General features: G+C 32.7%; 2 protein-coding genes across 2 annotated transcripts; both read right to left on the reverse strand.

Annotated features, from left to right (window-relative positions):
* Positions 1-8,268: 8,268 nt before the first annotated feature.
* Positions 8,269-10,265, reverse strand: LOC109339629 (nudix hydrolase 18, mitochondrial-like). The gene is made up of 5 exons (XM_019577096.1): positions 9,942-10,265; positions 9,412-9,511; positions 9,221-9,304; positions 8,999-9,127; positions 8,269-8,910 (listed from the first exon to the last, which is right to left on the reverse strand). Exons 1-5 carry the CDS (start codon positions 10,112-10,114, stop codon positions 8,794-8,796), a joined length of 603 nt encoding a protein of 200 aa, XP_019432641.1. The 5' UTR covers positions 10,115-10,265; the 3' UTR covers positions 8,269-8,793.
* A 6,952-nt stretch (positions 10,266-17,217) lies between these two features.
* LOC109339630 lies at positions 17,218-18,684 on the reverse strand. Its single transcript, XM_019577097.1, has 2 exons — positions 18,488-18,684; positions 17,218-17,944 (listed from the first exon to the last, which is right to left on the reverse strand). The coding sequence occupies exons 1-2, from the start codon at positions 18,682-18,684 to the stop codon at positions 17,218-17,220; spliced, it is 924 nt and encodes a 307-aa protein (XP_019432642.1).
* Between the last annotated feature and the right edge of the window lie 1,447 nt (positions 18,685-20,131).

Here is a 20,131-nt window from a genome sequence, read left to right on the forward strand (position 1 = left end):
GCTTACAAATCATGGGTGAGAGGAAAAATGGTGCTATTTGACAAAGATACAATCAATGAACTGTTAGGTAGCTCGTATGATGCAGCAACCGACGGGACCGAGGACGAGTACAACTGAATGATTCAACAGTCTCGTAGTCTAGCCCAAGGCAGGTTCGACTCGACTAACACTGCTCAGAAGTTGTTCATTCTTGGAGAATCTTAAACCACTAATTCTGATGGCCATCCATTATGGATTTACCGAAAGCACATGACTTCATTGGCTAGCTGTTGATGATATTCCTCCTGCACAACGTGATACCAAATAGTCACGTACCATCTCTGCCACTGTTTGACTGACACATTATCTGTGCCATCCTCCACGGCCTGAAAATCGATGTGGCTAGAATCATTTCCCGAGAGATGTACAAAACCATTGTGCGAGCTAGAAAGAAGGGTGCATTGGGATTCCCTTCTCTGATTACTAAATTATGCGCACAGCATGGGGTTACGGTGAACAAAACCGACAAGATTAAACCTCCTATTACCTTGCAGTATATCTCTCAAAACTGCAAAGAGGAGCCCGACCAAGATCAGGGCCAAGGATCATCTCAACCATAACCACCTCCACCTGAGCTAGTACAACCAATGCCACACTCGACACCATATCAGGAGTTCTCCACTCGGGAGCAGCTTCACATGATAACACTGCATATGGAGCATTTGGAACTCCAAAATGAGATGTTGCAACAAGGATAGGTATTCTAGCAGCAAGGGTTGTTTGTTGCTTTCTAGCACTTGAGTCTGGGGAACCAATTTTGGGGATCCACGAACACTTTTACTCAGCAGTTTCCTTGACCTAGGGTCAGACCTACCTTTCCGGAGGGGTCAGGAGCTGCTGGAACTGCCACTGATGGAACTGAGTTTGATGGTGACGTTGCTGATGATGATAGTGATGTTGAAGATGTTGAATATATGCTCTGATGAGCATTTGTGAACTGAATGAAACTGGTTCCTCTGTTATTTGTTCTTTATTTTTGTTTTGTAATTTAGGATTTGTTATTTTTGTTCTGTAATTTAGGATGAATGTTTAGGATGCATGTGTAGGATTGTTTAGGACTACTGTTTAGATTGTATGTTTAGGGTGTAGGAGTAATTATTATGTGTTTTATTTCTGTATGTTGTTTGTTTTCAAGTTTAGTGACAAAATGTGTAGTCAATGAAACTAAGTCTGGTTAATTGTGTGTTTACTGTTGTCCAATTGTGTTGTGCTAGAAACATGTGAATTAAATTTTGGGATAAGATTATGTGATTGTGAATGATTAGAGTTCTGAAGTTTGACTATTTCGGGATGTGGATGTTGAATTAGACACTGACCGAGTAGGTTGAATAATGAGCACTTAGTAAAAGGATAAAGCCTATAACCAGGTGAGAGAGTGTATCCAAACACAGATGAGTGTCTTTGCTGGATTTCACCAATGACCTTTGCATGATTTTTTATTGTAATTAAGCAAGGAATAGCATGGGAATGATTAAGGCTTAGTTTAGGATAGTTGAACTACAGCCAGAAAGCCTACCCGGATGAATTATGAACCTGATTTTTTTAGCTCCTTTGAGCTGAAAAGTTTTTTTTTTGTAAGATTATGCACCAAAACCACATCAAAATGTATCAATCCTCATACTAAATGAGATAGATCATTAGTGCATATGAGTCCTACTGGGCAATATGAAATGAAGCCTGTGTTTATGAGGGTAGTGAAATAAAAAAAGGCTCCTTCTTCAACCATGTATTAAATTGTAAAGCATAAAGCAGCAGAAAGAAAGAAATAAGTGAAAAACAAGTCATGCGAGAAAGTAGAGATTCAAAAGAAAAGAGTCGATTGAAGAAGGAGAATCCAATGGTTGATAGGAAAGAACATGATACAAAGAAATTGTAAAGGAAACATGAGAAGAAAAGGTAAGTATGCACTAATGGTCTACCTCCCTTTCTGAATCCTGGAAAACCCAATTTTATTTGTAGCGAGGCCTCATTACAACCCTGATAAAGTCCTTAAGATCCATGATTGAACCTGTGTACATGGTTGATTGAACTGAAAGGCAAAGTCATTGTTTGGGGTCTAGCAAAGAGATGAGTGAAACACATGACCTGTGAGATTGAGAGAGTTCCTTTGATTGAACTGAGTAGTTATTCTTGCTATTCTTTTTTAAATTAAACTGCATTTGCATTATGTTATTATTTGGAACTTGGTCCACTATGATTGAGCATGAAACATGTCTTTGTGAACAGTGAGTGAATGATTCTAACCATGTCATGATTGGATAGATGAATATTTTTGAAAAACCAAATACGTTGAACTGAATTGCACTTTGTTACTTTGCTTGAGGACAAGCGAGATTCTAGATTGGGGGGGAGTTAGTTAAGTGCCAAATTGTAAAGGAAATTCATATGCTTCTGGGGCACTTAGTGCGCATTTATGTTGTAACTGTGTAAGATTCCTGATAACTTAGTAATCTTGTTCTGTGTAGGAAATTTTAAGAGTTTATGTTGTTTCAGGATAAGATTTAAGAAAAAAAGGAGAGAAAGTTGAAGATTGGTACTTCTAAGCACCACAAGCCTCGCCCAAGTGAGGAGAGGGTTGCCTAAGCAACAAATAGGAAAAAAATCACCAAATATCACTGTTGTCCCTCGCCCAAGCAAGGGACTGCCGCCCAAGCAAGGGACTATCGCCCAAGGGACAAGTGGAGCTAGAAAGGCCTTGATGTCCTGCCTGATCCTCGCTTAAGCGAAGGATCCTCGTCCAAGCGAGGTGCTCAGGTCTGAGAGCCTCTTATTTACTCGCCCAAGCGAGAATCTCTAGCTTGGGCAAGGTTTTGGAAGTTGGAACTGATATTGGCGGTTTTGGAAGTTAGAAAAGGATCCCATTCACTTTTCAGAAGATATTTGGCACAAAAATAGAGAGAGAAACAAGGAGATTAGGATAGAAATCGTGGAAACGGTTCTACTTCACATTACTCCTTATATAATTTCATGATTCGAGTGTTGTAATAGCAAGAAGGAGTGATTAGATCTTGTTGTGGGATTCGAAATGTAATGTTCTAACCTTTGTACTCCTGGATTCGATTCTATTGTAATTGTTATTTGATTTTGGGAAGTTCATCCCGTTCTTAATGCATGAATTTAATTTGCTACTAATTTCTTGTTTTTGGGTTCAAGTTTAATTGGAAAGTTAAACTTGACACCGAACCTGGATCATTTTTCTTCATACATCATTGCTCTAGGAATGCAGAATTATGCATGAATTGCTTTTACATGGAACGTAATACTAGTTAATTGGTCAAATATCCAAGGAATTGGTATTTGAGCAATTATCTAAGGATTTTACACTCAAGGGATTGATGTGAATGATTTGAATGGTATGTGAATCTGAATCAGTAAGTTCACAATTCACTTGGAAATGAATCCATGGATGTCATTGGGAAAGAATGATGCATTTCGATCCCAATTTATTTTACTTGTTTTTTGTTCAATTGATGATTTTTTTACAATTAAACATAAAATTTTATAAAAACATCATTGTAAATATATACTCAATTCATTCTTGTAGAAATTAGTGAAAATCTAGTTTGCTCCCTGAGGACGATATCTCGGTATTTTACCGAATTTTATTACTTGGACGATAGAGTGCACATGTCGTTCCGTAAATATCTAACACCTAACTAAGCATTTTCATACATAACAAGGTAAAAGAATAATGCATAAATCATAAGCTATGGAAAAGTGACACCCCCTCCATAAACCTACAACAGTTTCACCACTCATACTTTCTCACTTTTACATCATATTTCCAACACAAATTATATACATATTAGGGAATTCGAAACCATCCTAAGAAGTATCCAAAAATTAGTTCCAAACTCCTTAACTACTGAATATTGTGTCCAATATATCTTCTTTGGCATTTTGACCTCTTTTTAATGAATTGTGTTTTGGTGGTTGGCTTGCCTTTCGCGCTCAACGTGGATTGCACTGAGCACGATACCAATATGAGGTGTAGGTCACATGACTTGTGGTCTTGCTTTTTTTGTGCCATTTGGCACCATTCTTTGCCGATTTTTCCCTTCTAAAGTCTTGAAATGTTATGGAAACTCAAATCAAAGGATTAGTAGAAATATTCATCAAAACTACAATTATGAATACATAAAATAAGTATTTAGAATTAAAAAGTTTAAATTAGACTTATGAATTAGGGTAATTTTTAGACCTAACAATAGTATATAGCCCAACCAAGTCAGCTCCAAAAATGTGTTCGCCATAGCTTGATGTTTAATGATCTTGAAATATTGGCTTGTTTCTTGGATTTCCATGAGATACGAGAATCTCCAAGAAAAATGCAGTATCATATAATTGACCTTCTTGTGGCATGACGATGAGTATGAAATTATGCTACATTTGCATTACATTTAAATTTATGATTGTTTTTAGATTTTATTTCTTTTTATTCAGATTGAGCGGGTGTTTTTGGCTATGTTATGCAGTTTGGATGGATTGAAGCCAAAAAGATGAGAGATTGGATGTAAAAAGATGGAATTAAGTGTCAAGGCTATATGAAGACCAATTGAAGGGCCAAAAGAAGTCGTGGGTGTTATATTCTATACTTATTTTTTACATTTGTTTTGTTGGGTTTAGCCCAATATTTTGTAATTAGGATAAATGAGGGTTCTCCCTCAAGGATTGAACACACTTTACATTAAAATTCTCTAATTTAGAATTTGGTATTCTCTTCTCCATCATGAGTGAGTAATTCCCTTTGTTTCTAGAATTGGGGATATACCCTTTTACATTCAATAAACACTTGTTCTTATTTCTACTTCATTGAGTGTTGTGATCTGAATCATTAAATTGAGTTTTATTCGTGTGAGTTGTCTAGCCAACAAATTACACATCTTACATACATTGGGGAAGGACCGAGAGGTGAACCCAACTATCCGACCATTTAGTTATTCAAACTAGAATCCTACGAAAGTAGTCTTAGGATTCTCATGGGTTTCTAGAATTCACCTTGGGATGCTACAAAACGATTGGATAGAAAGATCCAAGTAAAGGATTCAGTTGATAATCGTACCATGAGAATAGGTGCGACTTCAATTGAGTACACGTGTCGAAGCTCGAGAGAGGATGACACATACCAAAGAGCAATTCACCCTCACAACTTAAAGTTCATGAAAAGAAGCAAAACACAGATTTGCGAGTGTAAAGGTGATAACCCTTATCTTGGGAACTCTTCCTAAATTATATTTCAACCATTTTTAATATTTTCATAATTATTCTTGTAAATTGCTCAATTGTTCTAAATTAATTTTTATTCCTTATTTTATTTAAGTATAAATTAATTGTTATAATTAAAGGAATTTTCTAATCCTCGTGGTATCGATATTTTATTACTTGACGATATAATCGTGCACTTACGATTTTCCCTATCAAATATAGGGCATTCGTAGAATAAAATAATAGGGCTTGTTGAGGAGTACCTTTAATGTGTCCAAGGATAACAACATCACGATGAGGTTTTCTAGGCTCATGTATGAAGGACTAATACCATAGGACATAAAGTGTTATATAATATGAAAAATAAATAGATGATTTGAAAACATAAATTATAAGATATTTTTTAACATATGTATTATTTTAATATGTATTATTTTATTTATTATTATTTCTATAATTTATAATAAAAATTTAATATTTTTATTTTTATTCTAATTATAATTAACGAATTTAACAACTAAGAAAATTAGTAAATAATAATTAAAAAATATATTTGAAGTATAATGTTTTATTTAAAGGTTTAAGAGGAATGTGGTGTCTCATGCTATAACTTTTCTCTTGACCTTGGTGGAGAAGTGATTGTGATTACTAGTATTGACTCTAGTAGATACTACCATCCCTTATCGTAGATGACAATCCACGATCAATATTACATATTTTATTTTGACTTTATTAATTATAAAAATTGTTTATTAATAAATTAATTTGAGAATGTTATGACTCATATTATATCTTATTTTTTGTAGTGGACTGAGAAGCGGCTAAGGGGAGAAATGAGTTCAAGATGAATATTGTTTCTTTTGCTATTAATTCTCTTTTGATTAATTAAATATTTATTTTCATAAAAATATAATTTAAATATTTTTTAAATAAAATTGAGAATTGGAAGAAAGATTATAATTAATATGTTATCTTTCCTTTCTATTTAGGTTGTAAAGTTATTGTGGTCATTATTACTACCTCTACCATATCACAAACTAGGGATATAAGTCTATGATCCACTTATTATCTTCCAACTTCAATTAACAAAAATCAAACAAACATTTATCAATTATCAACCTAGAATTATGTAATTTTAATTTTCTTATTAATATAAATATATCTAGAAGCAAGATACACTATTATATTATTTCTTTCATTTCAATCACATTATCAATCAATATATAAATCATATATTTCATTTTATATCTCTTTCTTATGCCCTTATGAGCATTGTAAGCCAAACATTTTCATATTGTTATTAGTTTTATTATTATGTATGATAATATAATTAATTTAGGATTTTTTTCTTGATGTTGTCCTTTTCCTGTCATAGATCATATTATTATTGACACTTGTATTATTATATTTTTTCTTACACTATTTTTACACGTTATCTAACTTTTTATCTCTCCATCTCATTACATCACGGATGACAACATGCAGTTTTATTTCTTTCCTTCATATCTCTCTTTGAGTATATTATTAGTATCACTCATCATCCATTACTAAGCTAGTTGTATATTGGTTCACCATAATAATATTTTAGTTAAAAAATAAGTTACTTTATAAAAAATAAGTTACATTATAAAAAAGTTATAATTTTAAAAGAAAACTGGTCAATATGACTTACATTGTCTAACAAAAATCGGCCAATTTAATAGATATAATGTATGATCTATAATTAATAATATACCAATGTAAGAATTAGTTTATCAATTTTCTGGTTGAATCGACCGGTGGTCCAATTTACACCGAAAAAGTAACGTAAGATAATCTTCATTATGTAAATTGTAGATACCATTTAGCAAAGTCGTTGACTCTAACCACATGGTGATCCAGTGTCCCATGTGAGTTATATAAACATCCCTATCAACCTTTTTGGTCAGCAAATTGTACACTAATAATGTTAACCTTATCTTCCAATTATGTACTAGTTTACATAATTACTAACCTACAGAAGCATTAGTATTTTTTGTGTGACCATGGATTTAGAAAATTATATTTGATCTCTACATAATAATGCAGTTGACAATGGCAGTGCTGCAAAATCAAACACTAAGCCATGTTCAATGACCCTAAGAATTGTGAATTGAACCTTTTATTCATGACATAGATTGGTATCTTGGAATAATGTAAGTTGGTTGATAAAAGCATCCTTTAGTATTTGAGAAAAATATATACCGGTAGAGTTATACAATATCAGCTCATTATTTACCAGTTATTTTCAATTATCGTTGACTTTTTTAAAAGTATACAAAAGAATAATGACTGATATATTATTAACTGTGTATAAATTTTTATACTAACGATGCATAAATATTACACTTTTAATATTTTATGATAATCGGGTGTTTGAATTAGTACTAATTCAAATTATTATTTGTTTTCGAGAAAGAGAAGGCCAATGTTTAATTACATTGAGAAACTTCAGTATGATGCTACCCTGGATATGAGAAGGATCTTAGTGGATTGGTTGGTGGAGGTTGCAGAATCTCTTGCTCTCCATTAATGGAGAGGCAAATGCAAATTTCTTCTTTTGTTTTTAATGGCAAAATTATAATTTTATTATAATAGAAAAGATAAATATATCTTTGAAAATTGTATTTCTCTTTATGTTTGAAGTAACATTTTCATTAATGGAGATAATCCTCACCCTTGTTACACACTTTTTCTTTCAATCTCATACATTGACAGGTTTCTATCCCTCAGTCTTGTCTCTGCCCATGCTTCAGTTGTTGGGAGTTTCCTCAATGCTCATTGCAGCTTAAATCTTCCTTTTAAGTTTTGTTTATATAATTATATGCAATAAAATAACATTTATTTTTCTATCTGGAAGAAGATGGATAGGGATTTGAGGAAAGTTTAAGAGGAACAAAAGGTCCTCCGTCCTCTATCAAGAATATCGGAGTCCACTAAGAACTTGCATAACTTTATAAAAAATCTCTAGACATAGATACTAAGCTATTTTCTTAGACAAAAGCCTGAAGAAGAATAGATATTACACATAATTTATTAAACTCTCATTACAAACGAAGCAAATGAATGAAAGAATGAATGAATTGCACTTGTACAACTACTCCTGACTACTATCACTATATCTCTTAACTACATTCTATATATCTATAATCTGTTGAAGTACTTTCCTTGGCAAGTAAACTAAAAATTTGAAGACAGGAACAATCGCCAAGGGAAAATTGGTAAAAGCCATGACCATGAATAGCAGTTCCCCTGTGAATGAGTTGTATTCAAAGTTATATGGTCAACGATATCAGTGTGCAGTACCTAGTTCTATGCGATTCATCAGTTTATAAATTATTATTATAAGACTTCCTTTATGATGAACCCGATACTTGATAGATGGTATGCCGAATTTAGTACGCAGTAGGTAGGCCAACTGAACCATGTAACAATGGTTGATTTTCAGTGACTCTCAACTTCGCTATCCTGATAACTTGTTAATGTTTCTGTTACCGCCACTTTGCAATTTCGAAATGCGCTCACAAACTACTAATGTCTCTCTTCTCCTTTTTGTCTGGGATTGAGGTTTTGTCTACTAACCAATACATCTAAAGCCTCCTTCATCCAAGTATATGGACAAACTTCTTTTGCTTCAGCAACACTCATCTGCATGATGCAAATGAAAGAAACTTTAGAACACAAACAAAAAATTATTGGAAAGATAAATTGACAAGTAAATCAGTTATACACTTACCCATCTTCGATTTCGGATGTTCTTCTCTGGCCAATTCTCTAATTGCTTCTTGACAAGCAAAGAGAACATATATCCCTCATGCACACTGTCTTGGCGTTTGCTCTTATACAACCATTTGCCCAATTTACTCTGCAAGAAAACATGCAAAACACACAAGGTAAGAAACAAAGCTGCAATGTTTACGAATAAACTCGAAACTAAAATGCGATTTCTGATACTAACTTCAATGCTGCCAACAACCCCAGCTTCTTCTATGGTCTCCCTTAAAGCAGCTTGTTCCATGGATTCATCAATCTCCCAACCTCCCTGAAGTCAAACAAACAACACATACATTTCAGGAACCAAAAAGTTGAAAATAATCAATTCCATATATCAAATTGATTTAACAATACAAGTTGGGGGGAAACCAATACCTTAGGGAACTGCATTCCATTACCCTTTTGAGCACTTATCGCAAGAACCTCTAGTTCCATGTTTTGGTTTCCCTTCCTCCTATATCTATATGGAATGCATCTGTTCATTTTCAAAATTACAAATACAAAGTCAGATTAACAATAATTAGCCCACAAAAGCAACTTAAATTTACAACCATAAACATAAAACATCATTAATAATCACTTTCAATGGCAGCATTTTTAAGACATTGATAAAAAAATTAAGAAAAGGTTCTAAGTTTGAAGTCAGGTCTATCATATTCAAATGTTTATTCACAATTCTTATTAAATAAAGACAATTTTGTAAAATTATAAAATTAAATTTGGTTAATAGAATGTGTAAATAAACAAAAAAAATGCAGCATTTTTAAGCCATTATGAGAAACCCAATTAAGAAAAAGATTCTAAATTTCAAGTAGAGTCCATATTCAATTTCAGCGATTAAAGTTAAGAACTTTATGATAAAAAACAAAACTCCAGAACAAAAAAGAAAGAGGAAAAAAACATACCCCACAACTTGGCGACAACCACCATCATAACGTTGCAAATGCCTTCCAGTGCGTGCCACCAAGCACATCATGCTCTCAAGTTGTCTAGGGAAAAAATCCTCAGAAATTTTCTTAGGGAAAATGAAAGGAAAGAAACATTTAAAAGGCAAACTTCTAGAAAAGAAGAGACCCATGAAAGCAAAATTAAGGTTTCTTTTGGTTAATAGATAAGAAAATGAATGAGATGCAAAGAAGAAAAGAATAGTAAAGGATAAGAAGGAAAAGACATGAATAAATCGGAGTTTGTAGTTGCCTATTTATGGTGAATTTGTTGGGTTTGGTGGAAGAGAATCAGATAAGTACAGCGTTTACTTTTGTACTTACCTATTTATCTACGGACATTGTTTATTTTTTATATTTAAAGCTTTCTAGAATTCTTTAAAAATAAGTTTTTTTTAAGTTTTAATAATTCCAGTTGTTAACATCCTTAAAAAATATGTTGTTAACTTGTTTTTTATGGGAAAGTTGTTAAATTGTTTAGTTAATATTATTTTTGAGGAAATTTTGGGGTTAAGTTAGTTGGAAATCTTATAATAAGACAACGTTGTAGTATGCAGTTGACTTTCATTTTGTAATTTTTAGTTTTTAATTTTCCTTTGTTAATTTGATGTATTAAATAAATAAAAAACAACAACCCCGTGTTATTTCTTCTGTTTACTTGTTCTTCTTTTTTGGGCTTTGAGCTTCCTTTGTACACGAAAACAAAATTGGCATGCTATTTATCTGTAGTTGTAAATTTATCTTCCAAACCCTTTATTTTTGTCACCATCAAACAAGTAAATAAATAAATAAGACCTTCAATTTAGATTTTTCAATTTTTTATGATTAATTTCTTCAAACATGACTATAATAATTATTCTAAGGACTTAAGTCATTAATTAGATTCTTCAACTTGATATAACTATATATTTTTTAACTAATAGATGACAGTTGATGTGTATTACAAAATTTAGAGGATCTAAGTGCTGATACAAAACATTGATTGAGCACTTGGACAAGGAAATTTCAAATACTAATGAAGAGCTCATTTAAGCTGATACGAACAACTTGTAATAATGAATGAATGTATGATGAGTTTTTTCTAATCAATCACATTTTTTCACATTTTATTTAATGAACTAATTATTTTTAGAAGCATGATTAATATTATTTTCAAACAAGTGTCGCTCACATGAATCAAACATTTAATCTTTTAATTTATCTGGAGATCCAATAATGTCTTAAATCACTAGATCTAAGGTTGAGCATGGAATGAGTTGGGACAGGTTAAACATGTCCCTCACCCGTCCCTAAATATTGATCGGGTCAATTTTTGAACTCGAACTCGTCCCTAATTAGGATGAGACACGTGAGGAACGGGTCCAAAATAAGACGGGTCAAGATAGGGACGGGTCCGAGTTGGAAAATGACAAAATGATGAACGTAGATTTTTTTCTCAAATATTTAAGCATACACAATCAAATTTATCGCAATCTGTATATAAACTCAACTAAAACTTGCATCCCACATACATCAATATATAAACTACAAACCGTAAATTGCATCATTCAAACTAAAAACTATTACAATCACGTGACAAAAAATTATAGAAGATATTGAAAATTTTAGAACAATCTAAATTGTCAAATGTCAACACATGAGAACTGAAATGACAACAACATGTCAATACTCAAAAGTAGGGCTGGAAATGAGCCGAACTGAGTCGAACCAGAGCTCGGCTCGATAAGGATTGGTTCAGCTCGAAACTCGACTCGAGTTCGATACGAGTTATTATTTTAGCTCGAGTTCAACTCGATTAAAGTTCGCAAACTGTTCGGTTCAATTCGAATGGTTCATTTGTACAACTCAAATAATTAATTAAATTAAAATACTTCAAAAACGTTTTATATATATAAATATAATCTTGTTTATATATATTAACAATAAATATAAAAAATAATATATGGATCATAATAAACTTAAAAATTAGTTTAAAATATATATATATCGAGTTCGCTCATGAACTAAACAAGTCGAACTACATCCAACTCAAGTTCGGCTCATTTATTTAACGAGCTTAATTTTCAGCTTAAATAACGAATCGATTTTCGAACGAATACCGAGTTAGTTCGGTTCATTGCCAGCCCTACTCAAAAGTTCACACAAAAATGAATACAATAACTAGTTATTAACTGAAAAATGAAACTTAAATTGGAGTTCACACAAAGTACACAAAAACTAAAAATTAACTTGTTTTCTATCAATCAAGATTCATGGTTGCGTGCTAAGGAAAAATGTAAGGAATAATGATGATATGATAAGTGGTGTGGATATGTTGTGTAGGCGTGTAGGTATTTGAGTTGTGTGGACTTGTAGGTATTTGAGTTATGTGAGTTGAACATAATAGGTATTTATAGGTATTTATTCAACTATTATTGATATATAACTATAAAGAACAGGTCGGGTGACTCGGACATAGACCCGAACCCGTCCTTTTTTGATGACGAGTCTGTCCATTTTAATCGAGTCAATCTTTTTTTATTTATTTAGCTGAATCAGACCTATCCCTAAGTCATCGAGTTGAGACAAGTCTACATGTCAGGCCGAGTCTTGCTCACCCCTAATTAGATCAATGTCTTGTTGGTAATGTTTGATGAAATTAGTTACTCATTTCCATCAAAACACAAAAAATGTTGTTTATCCAAACACACCGGTTCCTAGAATACTCATTCTCAAACTAACTACAGGTTTCCAAGTTCATGCCCAAGAGGGTTGACACCGAACCTCTCAATTGTAGTTTTCCCTGGACCTGGGTTTGTTGTTTTGACTTTTGACTGCAGTTGCTGCTGTAAATGATGCAAGGGCTTAATTACATTTTCAAGTTTTGTTTTTAGTTTTTCATTTACCCCAAAGTAAATGATTTTAATGTTTAGCATTGCATGCAATCACTATAGTCAACTGCAGTAGATCCAATTCCCTTTGATTTCTCCGACCTTGTATGTCAATTGGAGTAGATGCATGCATGTGATACAATAATCCTTCTCAAATATCGTGCTTGTAATTTTCTCATTAAGCATCACTAGGCAGTGATGATATGATAAATGATTGCAATCATAGATTACAACATAATTATGTGATTAAATTATACCCCAATCTTCTCCCTACAAGTGTACCTGATATATATAAATTAATATTGCATTATTTATGTAGGTGTAGGAAAATGGAGGAATAATATATTTAATTTTATTAAAAATTATGAAGCGTCATTGTATTCATATATATATATATATATATAATATTTATTGATAAATATAATACAAACAAGTTTAAGGTAGCTATATATACATAATATGTTGAGATGATAAAATTATTTATTGTCTACAATCTATTCAAATCTAGAAAAGTTAAATCTAATAGATTTAAATGAATATAATCAAATGAATAATTAATTAATTAAAAGTTATCCATTATATAATGAATACCATGAATATATTCATTTGGGCGAATATTCAATTCCTCAAAAAAAAAAAAAAAACATTTACAAATATTGTATTTTGCTTTTCAATTTTCTTCACTATCTCACATGATAAGAATATCAATGGTAGGGTATGTGTATTTGGTGTGGTTAATAATAAAAAATGTTCCTAAATATATAATACATCTATATATATGTTAAAAGTTTTACACGCATAGGATGGAATCACATAAAAAGAATGAAAGAAAGAAGAAGAATTTTGAAGTAAAGATTTACTAAATTCATTCAAATTTCAAAAGAGAAAAACCTTCTCCTCATAGAGAGTGTTCAAAACTAAAAAAACAGAATTTTAAAATTCCTAACTAGAAATAGTAAGTATCAACAAACTTAACTAATCATTCACTAATACATCTAATCAATCACTAATACATTTGGATTATACTTTTTTCTAACATTCTCCCTTAAGCCAAATTTCTAATCAGTGTTATTAAAGTTGTATCGGTTATCAAACCGGTCAGGGTACTGATATAGTGGTATAGTGGTTCAACCAATAGTTCAGTAATTAAACCGCATGCCCGTTAAATCGAAATACTTGCTAATATTTATATATATGTAAACCAATAATATGGTGGATAATATACTTGCATTGTATGAAACTTTTGCACTATGAGTACATACATTTTCTCATATTTAAAAATATTTTACACTATCACTATATACACATTTTTATTTTATATCATTTATTGATTTCTTAAAATATATGGATAACTTGGGTAAAAAATGATGATATTGTAATATGATAACATTGTTTTTCATCAATCCCCTCAAAACCAAACCAAACCCAATATATAATCTAATCTCTATGCAAAATAAAATCAAGAAGATAATAAAGAAATTCACTTCCTCCAATCACAATCCCCCATGTGTCAACATAAAACGCACATCATATCATAACCTTTCTCTCTAACTTCTTCTCATCCTTTATCAACGTCTCTCTCACTCTTTTTCTTCTTTTCATCATTTCCAACTTCCCTCTCTCTCACTTTCTCATTTTTCATCTTTTCATTTGCCCCCCCCCTTTTTTCTATCTCTCTCCAAATTCTTCAAATCCAAAATTCCATCAAAATACTATAAACAAATATAAAAATGATTGAGTTTTACGAAATGCATAACCGGCCGAAGCAAATGCAGCGGCGAACGTGGAAAGCTCATTTTTTTAAATGCACAACCGACCGGTTCAGTACCAACTCGTTCGATTCACTAATTTTGAGGAATACCAGTCGGTTTTGGCCGGTTTCCACCGGATCTGGTGCATATCTAGTATAATAGTCGTCTCATACTGGTAAGGGGTCCGGTTCACCGGTTTTTTGGTTGAACTGGCCGGTACAGTATGGTTTTATCAACAATATGTCTAATTGATATAGCACATATCTTCTTTCTTAGATCCTCAAACCTATCACCCTTCAATTCCTTTATGAGTGCATCAGTTAGCTGCAAATCTATTTTGCAGTAAGCAACTTCAGGCCTTCCTTTGCTTACTAAGTCTCTAAGGAAGTGAAATCTTACTTCTTTGTGTTTGTTCCTCCCATGACTCACTAGATTCTTGGATAAACTAATGGTTGATATTTTGTCTATCCTTAGATGCAATGGTGTCTTCACACCAACTTTCATTTCCTTTATTAACTCTTCAAGCCATACTGCTTGACAAGCTACATAACTCACAGAAATATACTATGCTTCACAACTAGATAAGGCAATCACTGACTACTTCTTTGATCACCAAGAGATTGGTGTATCATTCAGCAAGAATAGGTACCCTATATGCTTTTTCTTTCAACCAAGTCACCATAGTATTTTGAATCTGCAAATCCAACCATTTCCAATCTTGTTTCTGTTTCTTGCCTCTTGATTGGAAATAGAAATCCATAATGAGTTGTTCCTTGCACATATCTTAACAATTTCTTAACAACTAACATGTGAGATTTCTTTGGATTACACATGAACTTGCTTACAAGTCCAACTTCATAAGACATAAGACAAATCTAGTCTGTTGTTGCACAAAAATATCAAGGATCCTACCATCTGTTTGTATAAGGTCTCATCCATTGCTTCACCCTCTTCATCTCTTATAAGGTTCAATTGTGTTTCAACTAGACTAATTATTGGATTGCAAGAGTCTATGTTAAATCTCTACAACAAATATTTAGCATAGTTCTTCTGATGCATCAATAAACCAGCAAAAGTGTAGGTGAATTCCAATCCAAGGAAGTAGCTTAGCTTACCCAAGTCTGTCATTTCGAATTCAGCTTCCATGACTCTTTTAAATTCTTCAATTTCTTTTGGATTGGATCCCATGATAAGCAAGTTATCAACATATAGGCATATTATCATCAAATCACCATTTCCACTATCTTTTATATATACATTATGATTCACTACACATTTTTTAAACTTGAGTTTAAAGAGAATGAAATCAATCCTTTTATTCCGAGCTCTTGGAGCTTGCTTCAAGCCATATATTGCTTTTCTTAGCTTGTAGACTTGGTGTTCTTTCCCTTTGACAATGAATGCAATAGGTAACTAAACATAAAATTCTTCTTCCAATGGACCATAAAGAAAAGTTGATTTCACATCAAGCTGGAATAATTGCCAATTCTTTGCACAAGCAATTCCTACTATTGACCTTATTGTTCCAACCCTGGCCACTAAAGCAAATACCTTTGTGTAGTCCATGCCTTCTCTTTGTAGAAATCTCTTGGATACCAACCTTGCTTTATACTTGGATATGGATCCATTAGAGTTTAGTTTTTGCTTGAATACCCACTTCACTCCTATGTGGTGCTTGTCTTTTGGTAGTTCAACCAAGTTCTAAGTTTTGTTCTTCTGAATGGACCTGAGTTCTTCCGTCATTGATTCCTTCCAATCTGAGTTCTGTAGAGCATCAAATTCATTGATTGGTTCTGCCTCAACCATAAGTGTCATAAGTGTTAAGTGCACCAAGTCACCTTCATCATTGATTTGATTGTCATGATGAATCTCATAGCCAATGAACCTAGTAGGCATTGATCTTGTTCTCTGTGATCTCTGAATAGCAGGGACATTACTAATTTTCATATTCTCTTCTTCTAAGACAACATCTTCATTAGTAAGCTTAGGCGTGATTCTTCTCAAGCTAGTTGTCTTACTCTCCAAATTCCAACTTTAATTTTGTAATACAACAACATCTCTGCTGACCTGCACTCTATCTTTGACATGATCATAAAGTTTATAAGATCTAGTAGGATGGTATCCAATGAAAACCATTGTCTCACTCTTGTCTTGAAGTTTGGTTCTCCTTTGGTCAGGCACATGTTTGAATGCAAGTGAGCCAAACACGTTGATATAACTCATAATAGATTTCTGTCCGGTCCAAACTTCAATTGGAACATTTCCTTCAAGCTTTTTTTGTTGAACTTCTATTTAGAATATATGCTGAGGTTGCTACTGCTTCACCCTAAAAAATTTGTGGCAGACCTTTTTCCTTGATCAGGCTTCTAGCCATATTCATGATTGTCCTATTTCTCCTTTCTGCTAGTCCATTATGCTGAGGGGTATATCGAGCAGTGATTTCATGTCTAATGCCATTCTTTTGACAATATGTTTTGAATGCATTAGATGTGAATTCACCTTCACCATCTGTTCTGAATATTTTTAACATCTTCCCACTTTGCCTTTCAATTAAAGCTTTGAATCTTAGGAACACTTCAAAGGCTTCACTCTTTAGTTCCAACACATATAACCATATCATCCTACTGATTTCATCAACAAAGGTAATAAGATTCCTCTAGCCCGCATGCTCAAGTGAGACTTGAAGGATCTTCTGGATTGCTTGCCAGCCAAGCAAACTTCACACATTTTCTTAGGCAGTGTACTTATAGGAATTCCAAGTACCATATTTGCTAAACCAAGTTGGTGTAAGCTTTTGAAGTTCAAGTGTCCATACCTACAATACCATGACCAACTTTCTTCAATGGATTCCATGGCAGCAAAGCATTGAACTTTAGCAGTTGTGATGTTTACTTCAAATGTTCTGCTCTTGGTCAATATGCTTCTTAGGATGAGTCTTTTCTCAACATCAAACAACTCACACTGACCATCCTTCATTATTGATGTGAATCCCTTTTGCACCAACTGACCAATGCTCAATAGATTGCATTTCAGTCCAGGAATGAACAAAACATCAAAGATCAAGGCATTTGAGCCATTATTCCTCAAGATCACAACATCACTAGTTCCATCCACGTTCAAAGTACTATCATCTACAAATTTCACATTGTTTTTTCTACTTAGATCAAAATCTGCAAGTAACTCCTTATGACTAGTCATATGATTTGAGCATCCTGAGTCAAGATACCATGACTCATAACTATGTTCTACAGAATTTGTGACCATGTGAGTTAGTGGTTCTTCTTTAAGTTCTTCTTGTGTTGTGTAAGCTTCTTTCTCATTATGGTTCTTCTTGCCTTTTTCACTAGAACACTCATAAGAGTAGTGTCAAGTCTTGTGGCACTTGAAACACTCCACATTCCTTTTGTCATACTTCTTTTGTTTTTTATTGTTTCTTGCCCTTCCTCTTTTATCTGAAGATTTTGACCAATCAAGATCACTTCTACTATTGTTTCCCTTTCATCTCCTATTTTTCTGTCTATTTTCATCTTTGAAGTTAGTGGCCTTTAAGGCTTGTTTAAGGTTCTTGATTCGATTCCTTTCAAGCAGTCTCATTTCATGAGCTTCTAATGAGCTATGAAGGTCCTCAATCTTCATTCCAGAGACATCTTTAGACTCTTCTAAGGTAAAGATCTCATAATTTTTTCAATGATCATGAGACCTGTCACCAATTCTCCATAGCCCTTCATCTGGTTGGTTATTGTGAGTACCTTTGTAAAGTAATCACCAACCCTATCATTCTCTTCCATTTGAATTAGTTCATATTGTCTTCTAAGAGTTTTAAGCTTTACCTTTTTCTATCTTGTCTCCACAAGAATGGCTTTGAGTCAAGATGTCTTATGCCTACTTTGCAGTAGTTGCATTCTGGATTTTCTCAATGTGTATGTCATCAACATATTGATATAGTAGGAATAGTGCTTTGTTGTCTTTCTTCTTGGCCTCCTTGAACATTGTCCTCTGAATTTCTGTAATTTCAGGACCAGGTACAAGAAGACCATCTTCAACAGCATCACTCACTTCTTGAAAGTTGAACAAAACTTTCATCTGTCTGCTCCATCTATCCTAATTCTTATCTGTCAAAACAAGAAGACTCATTGATGGTAGATTCCCTCCATTTCCAACCATCTTGAAGCCAAATCTTGCTTTCAACTCCTCAACCCTTATGCGTAGCTTTCACACCTCTTGCAACAACACTTAGCTAATTCACACATAGTGAGTTTCGAATTACACTCTACACATAGTAGCAAATTTCGTGATGTTGAGTTGATAGGATTTAGAAACGTGGTTCTAAGGTCCTTGAATTTGGAACGTACTCTAGATACCAATTGTTGAAATTAGAGAAAAATAATGAAAGAAAGAAGAAGAATTTTGAAGTAATGATTCACTAAATTCATTCAAATCTCAAAAGAGAAAACCTTCTACTTATAAAAAGTGTTCAAAACTGAAAAACAGACTTTTAAAATTCCTAACTCGAAATAGTAAGTATCAACAAACTTAACTAATCATTCACTAATACATCTAATCAATTACTAATACATTTGGATTACACTTTTTCCTAACATAATAACCTCAAAGGTTGTACTCTTGCAGAATGTTGAAAAAGAATGTGGTTTTTTTAAAGTTCAAAAATGAATTTTTTTTAAAAACTTCCAAAAATCAATTTTTTAAAGAGTGTTTCTTAAAGCTTTTTTTAAAAGTGATTTGTTAAAAGTGTTTTTTTAAAATGACGTTTTTAAGAAAATGTGATTCTTAGAGATGCTTTATTTCAATAGTGACTTTTAAAATGATGAATTTTTTTTCAAAAATACTTTTAATTCTAATTAAAAAAATCAAATGAATTGTATACAATTCATCAATTAAGTTTAAACATGAATTAATGGAATAATTTAAATATGATTTAATTTATTTATCTGGATTGATAAATAACTTTTCAATGTATTGATATAGGATTGAAATCCAAATTTATTCAATTCATCTAATTACCATTATTAACTGTACGTAACATCCGATGAAAGTTCATATACCACCACCCAAACCCAGAGAAACCAATGATTTGAAAAAGGCCATCATCAAATCATATTTGTCCTTCCCAGATTTCCAATGCACTCATCCACGTTCTATATGAAAAAATATTGCCCAGGCCTCTCGCATCTCACTCGTTGAAGATCTATGAAGTAGGCCATATTTGACCAATTATTAGGCATGTTAAAAGGCCATTCTTAATTTAGATGCGTTTTTTATAAAATATAAATCAGAATCTCCTTGGATTTTTCAAACCTTTAATAATTTCATATTTGTTACATAAAATAAAATTTTGGACAGATTTCACGATCCCTTAAAAAATTAAAAATAATGTGGTTAGTGTTCAATCATTTAAGTTTGACAAAATAAATATGAAAGATGTCTTGTTTTATTATATTTTTATAAGTTCACATTATCAACTTCAACTCAATCATTTAAATTGCCTATCAACTTTAATGAATCGCTGCCA

The sequence above is a fragment of the Lupinus angustifolius genome, unplaced genomic scaffold, assembly GCF_001865875.1.
Source record: "Lupinus angustifolius cultivar Tanjil unplaced genomic scaffold, LupAngTanjil_v1.0 Scaffold_85_60, whole genome shotgun sequence".
Classification (NCBI taxonomy): Eukaryota; Viridiplantae; Streptophyta; class Magnoliopsida; order Fabales; family Fabaceae; genus Lupinus; species Lupinus angustifolius.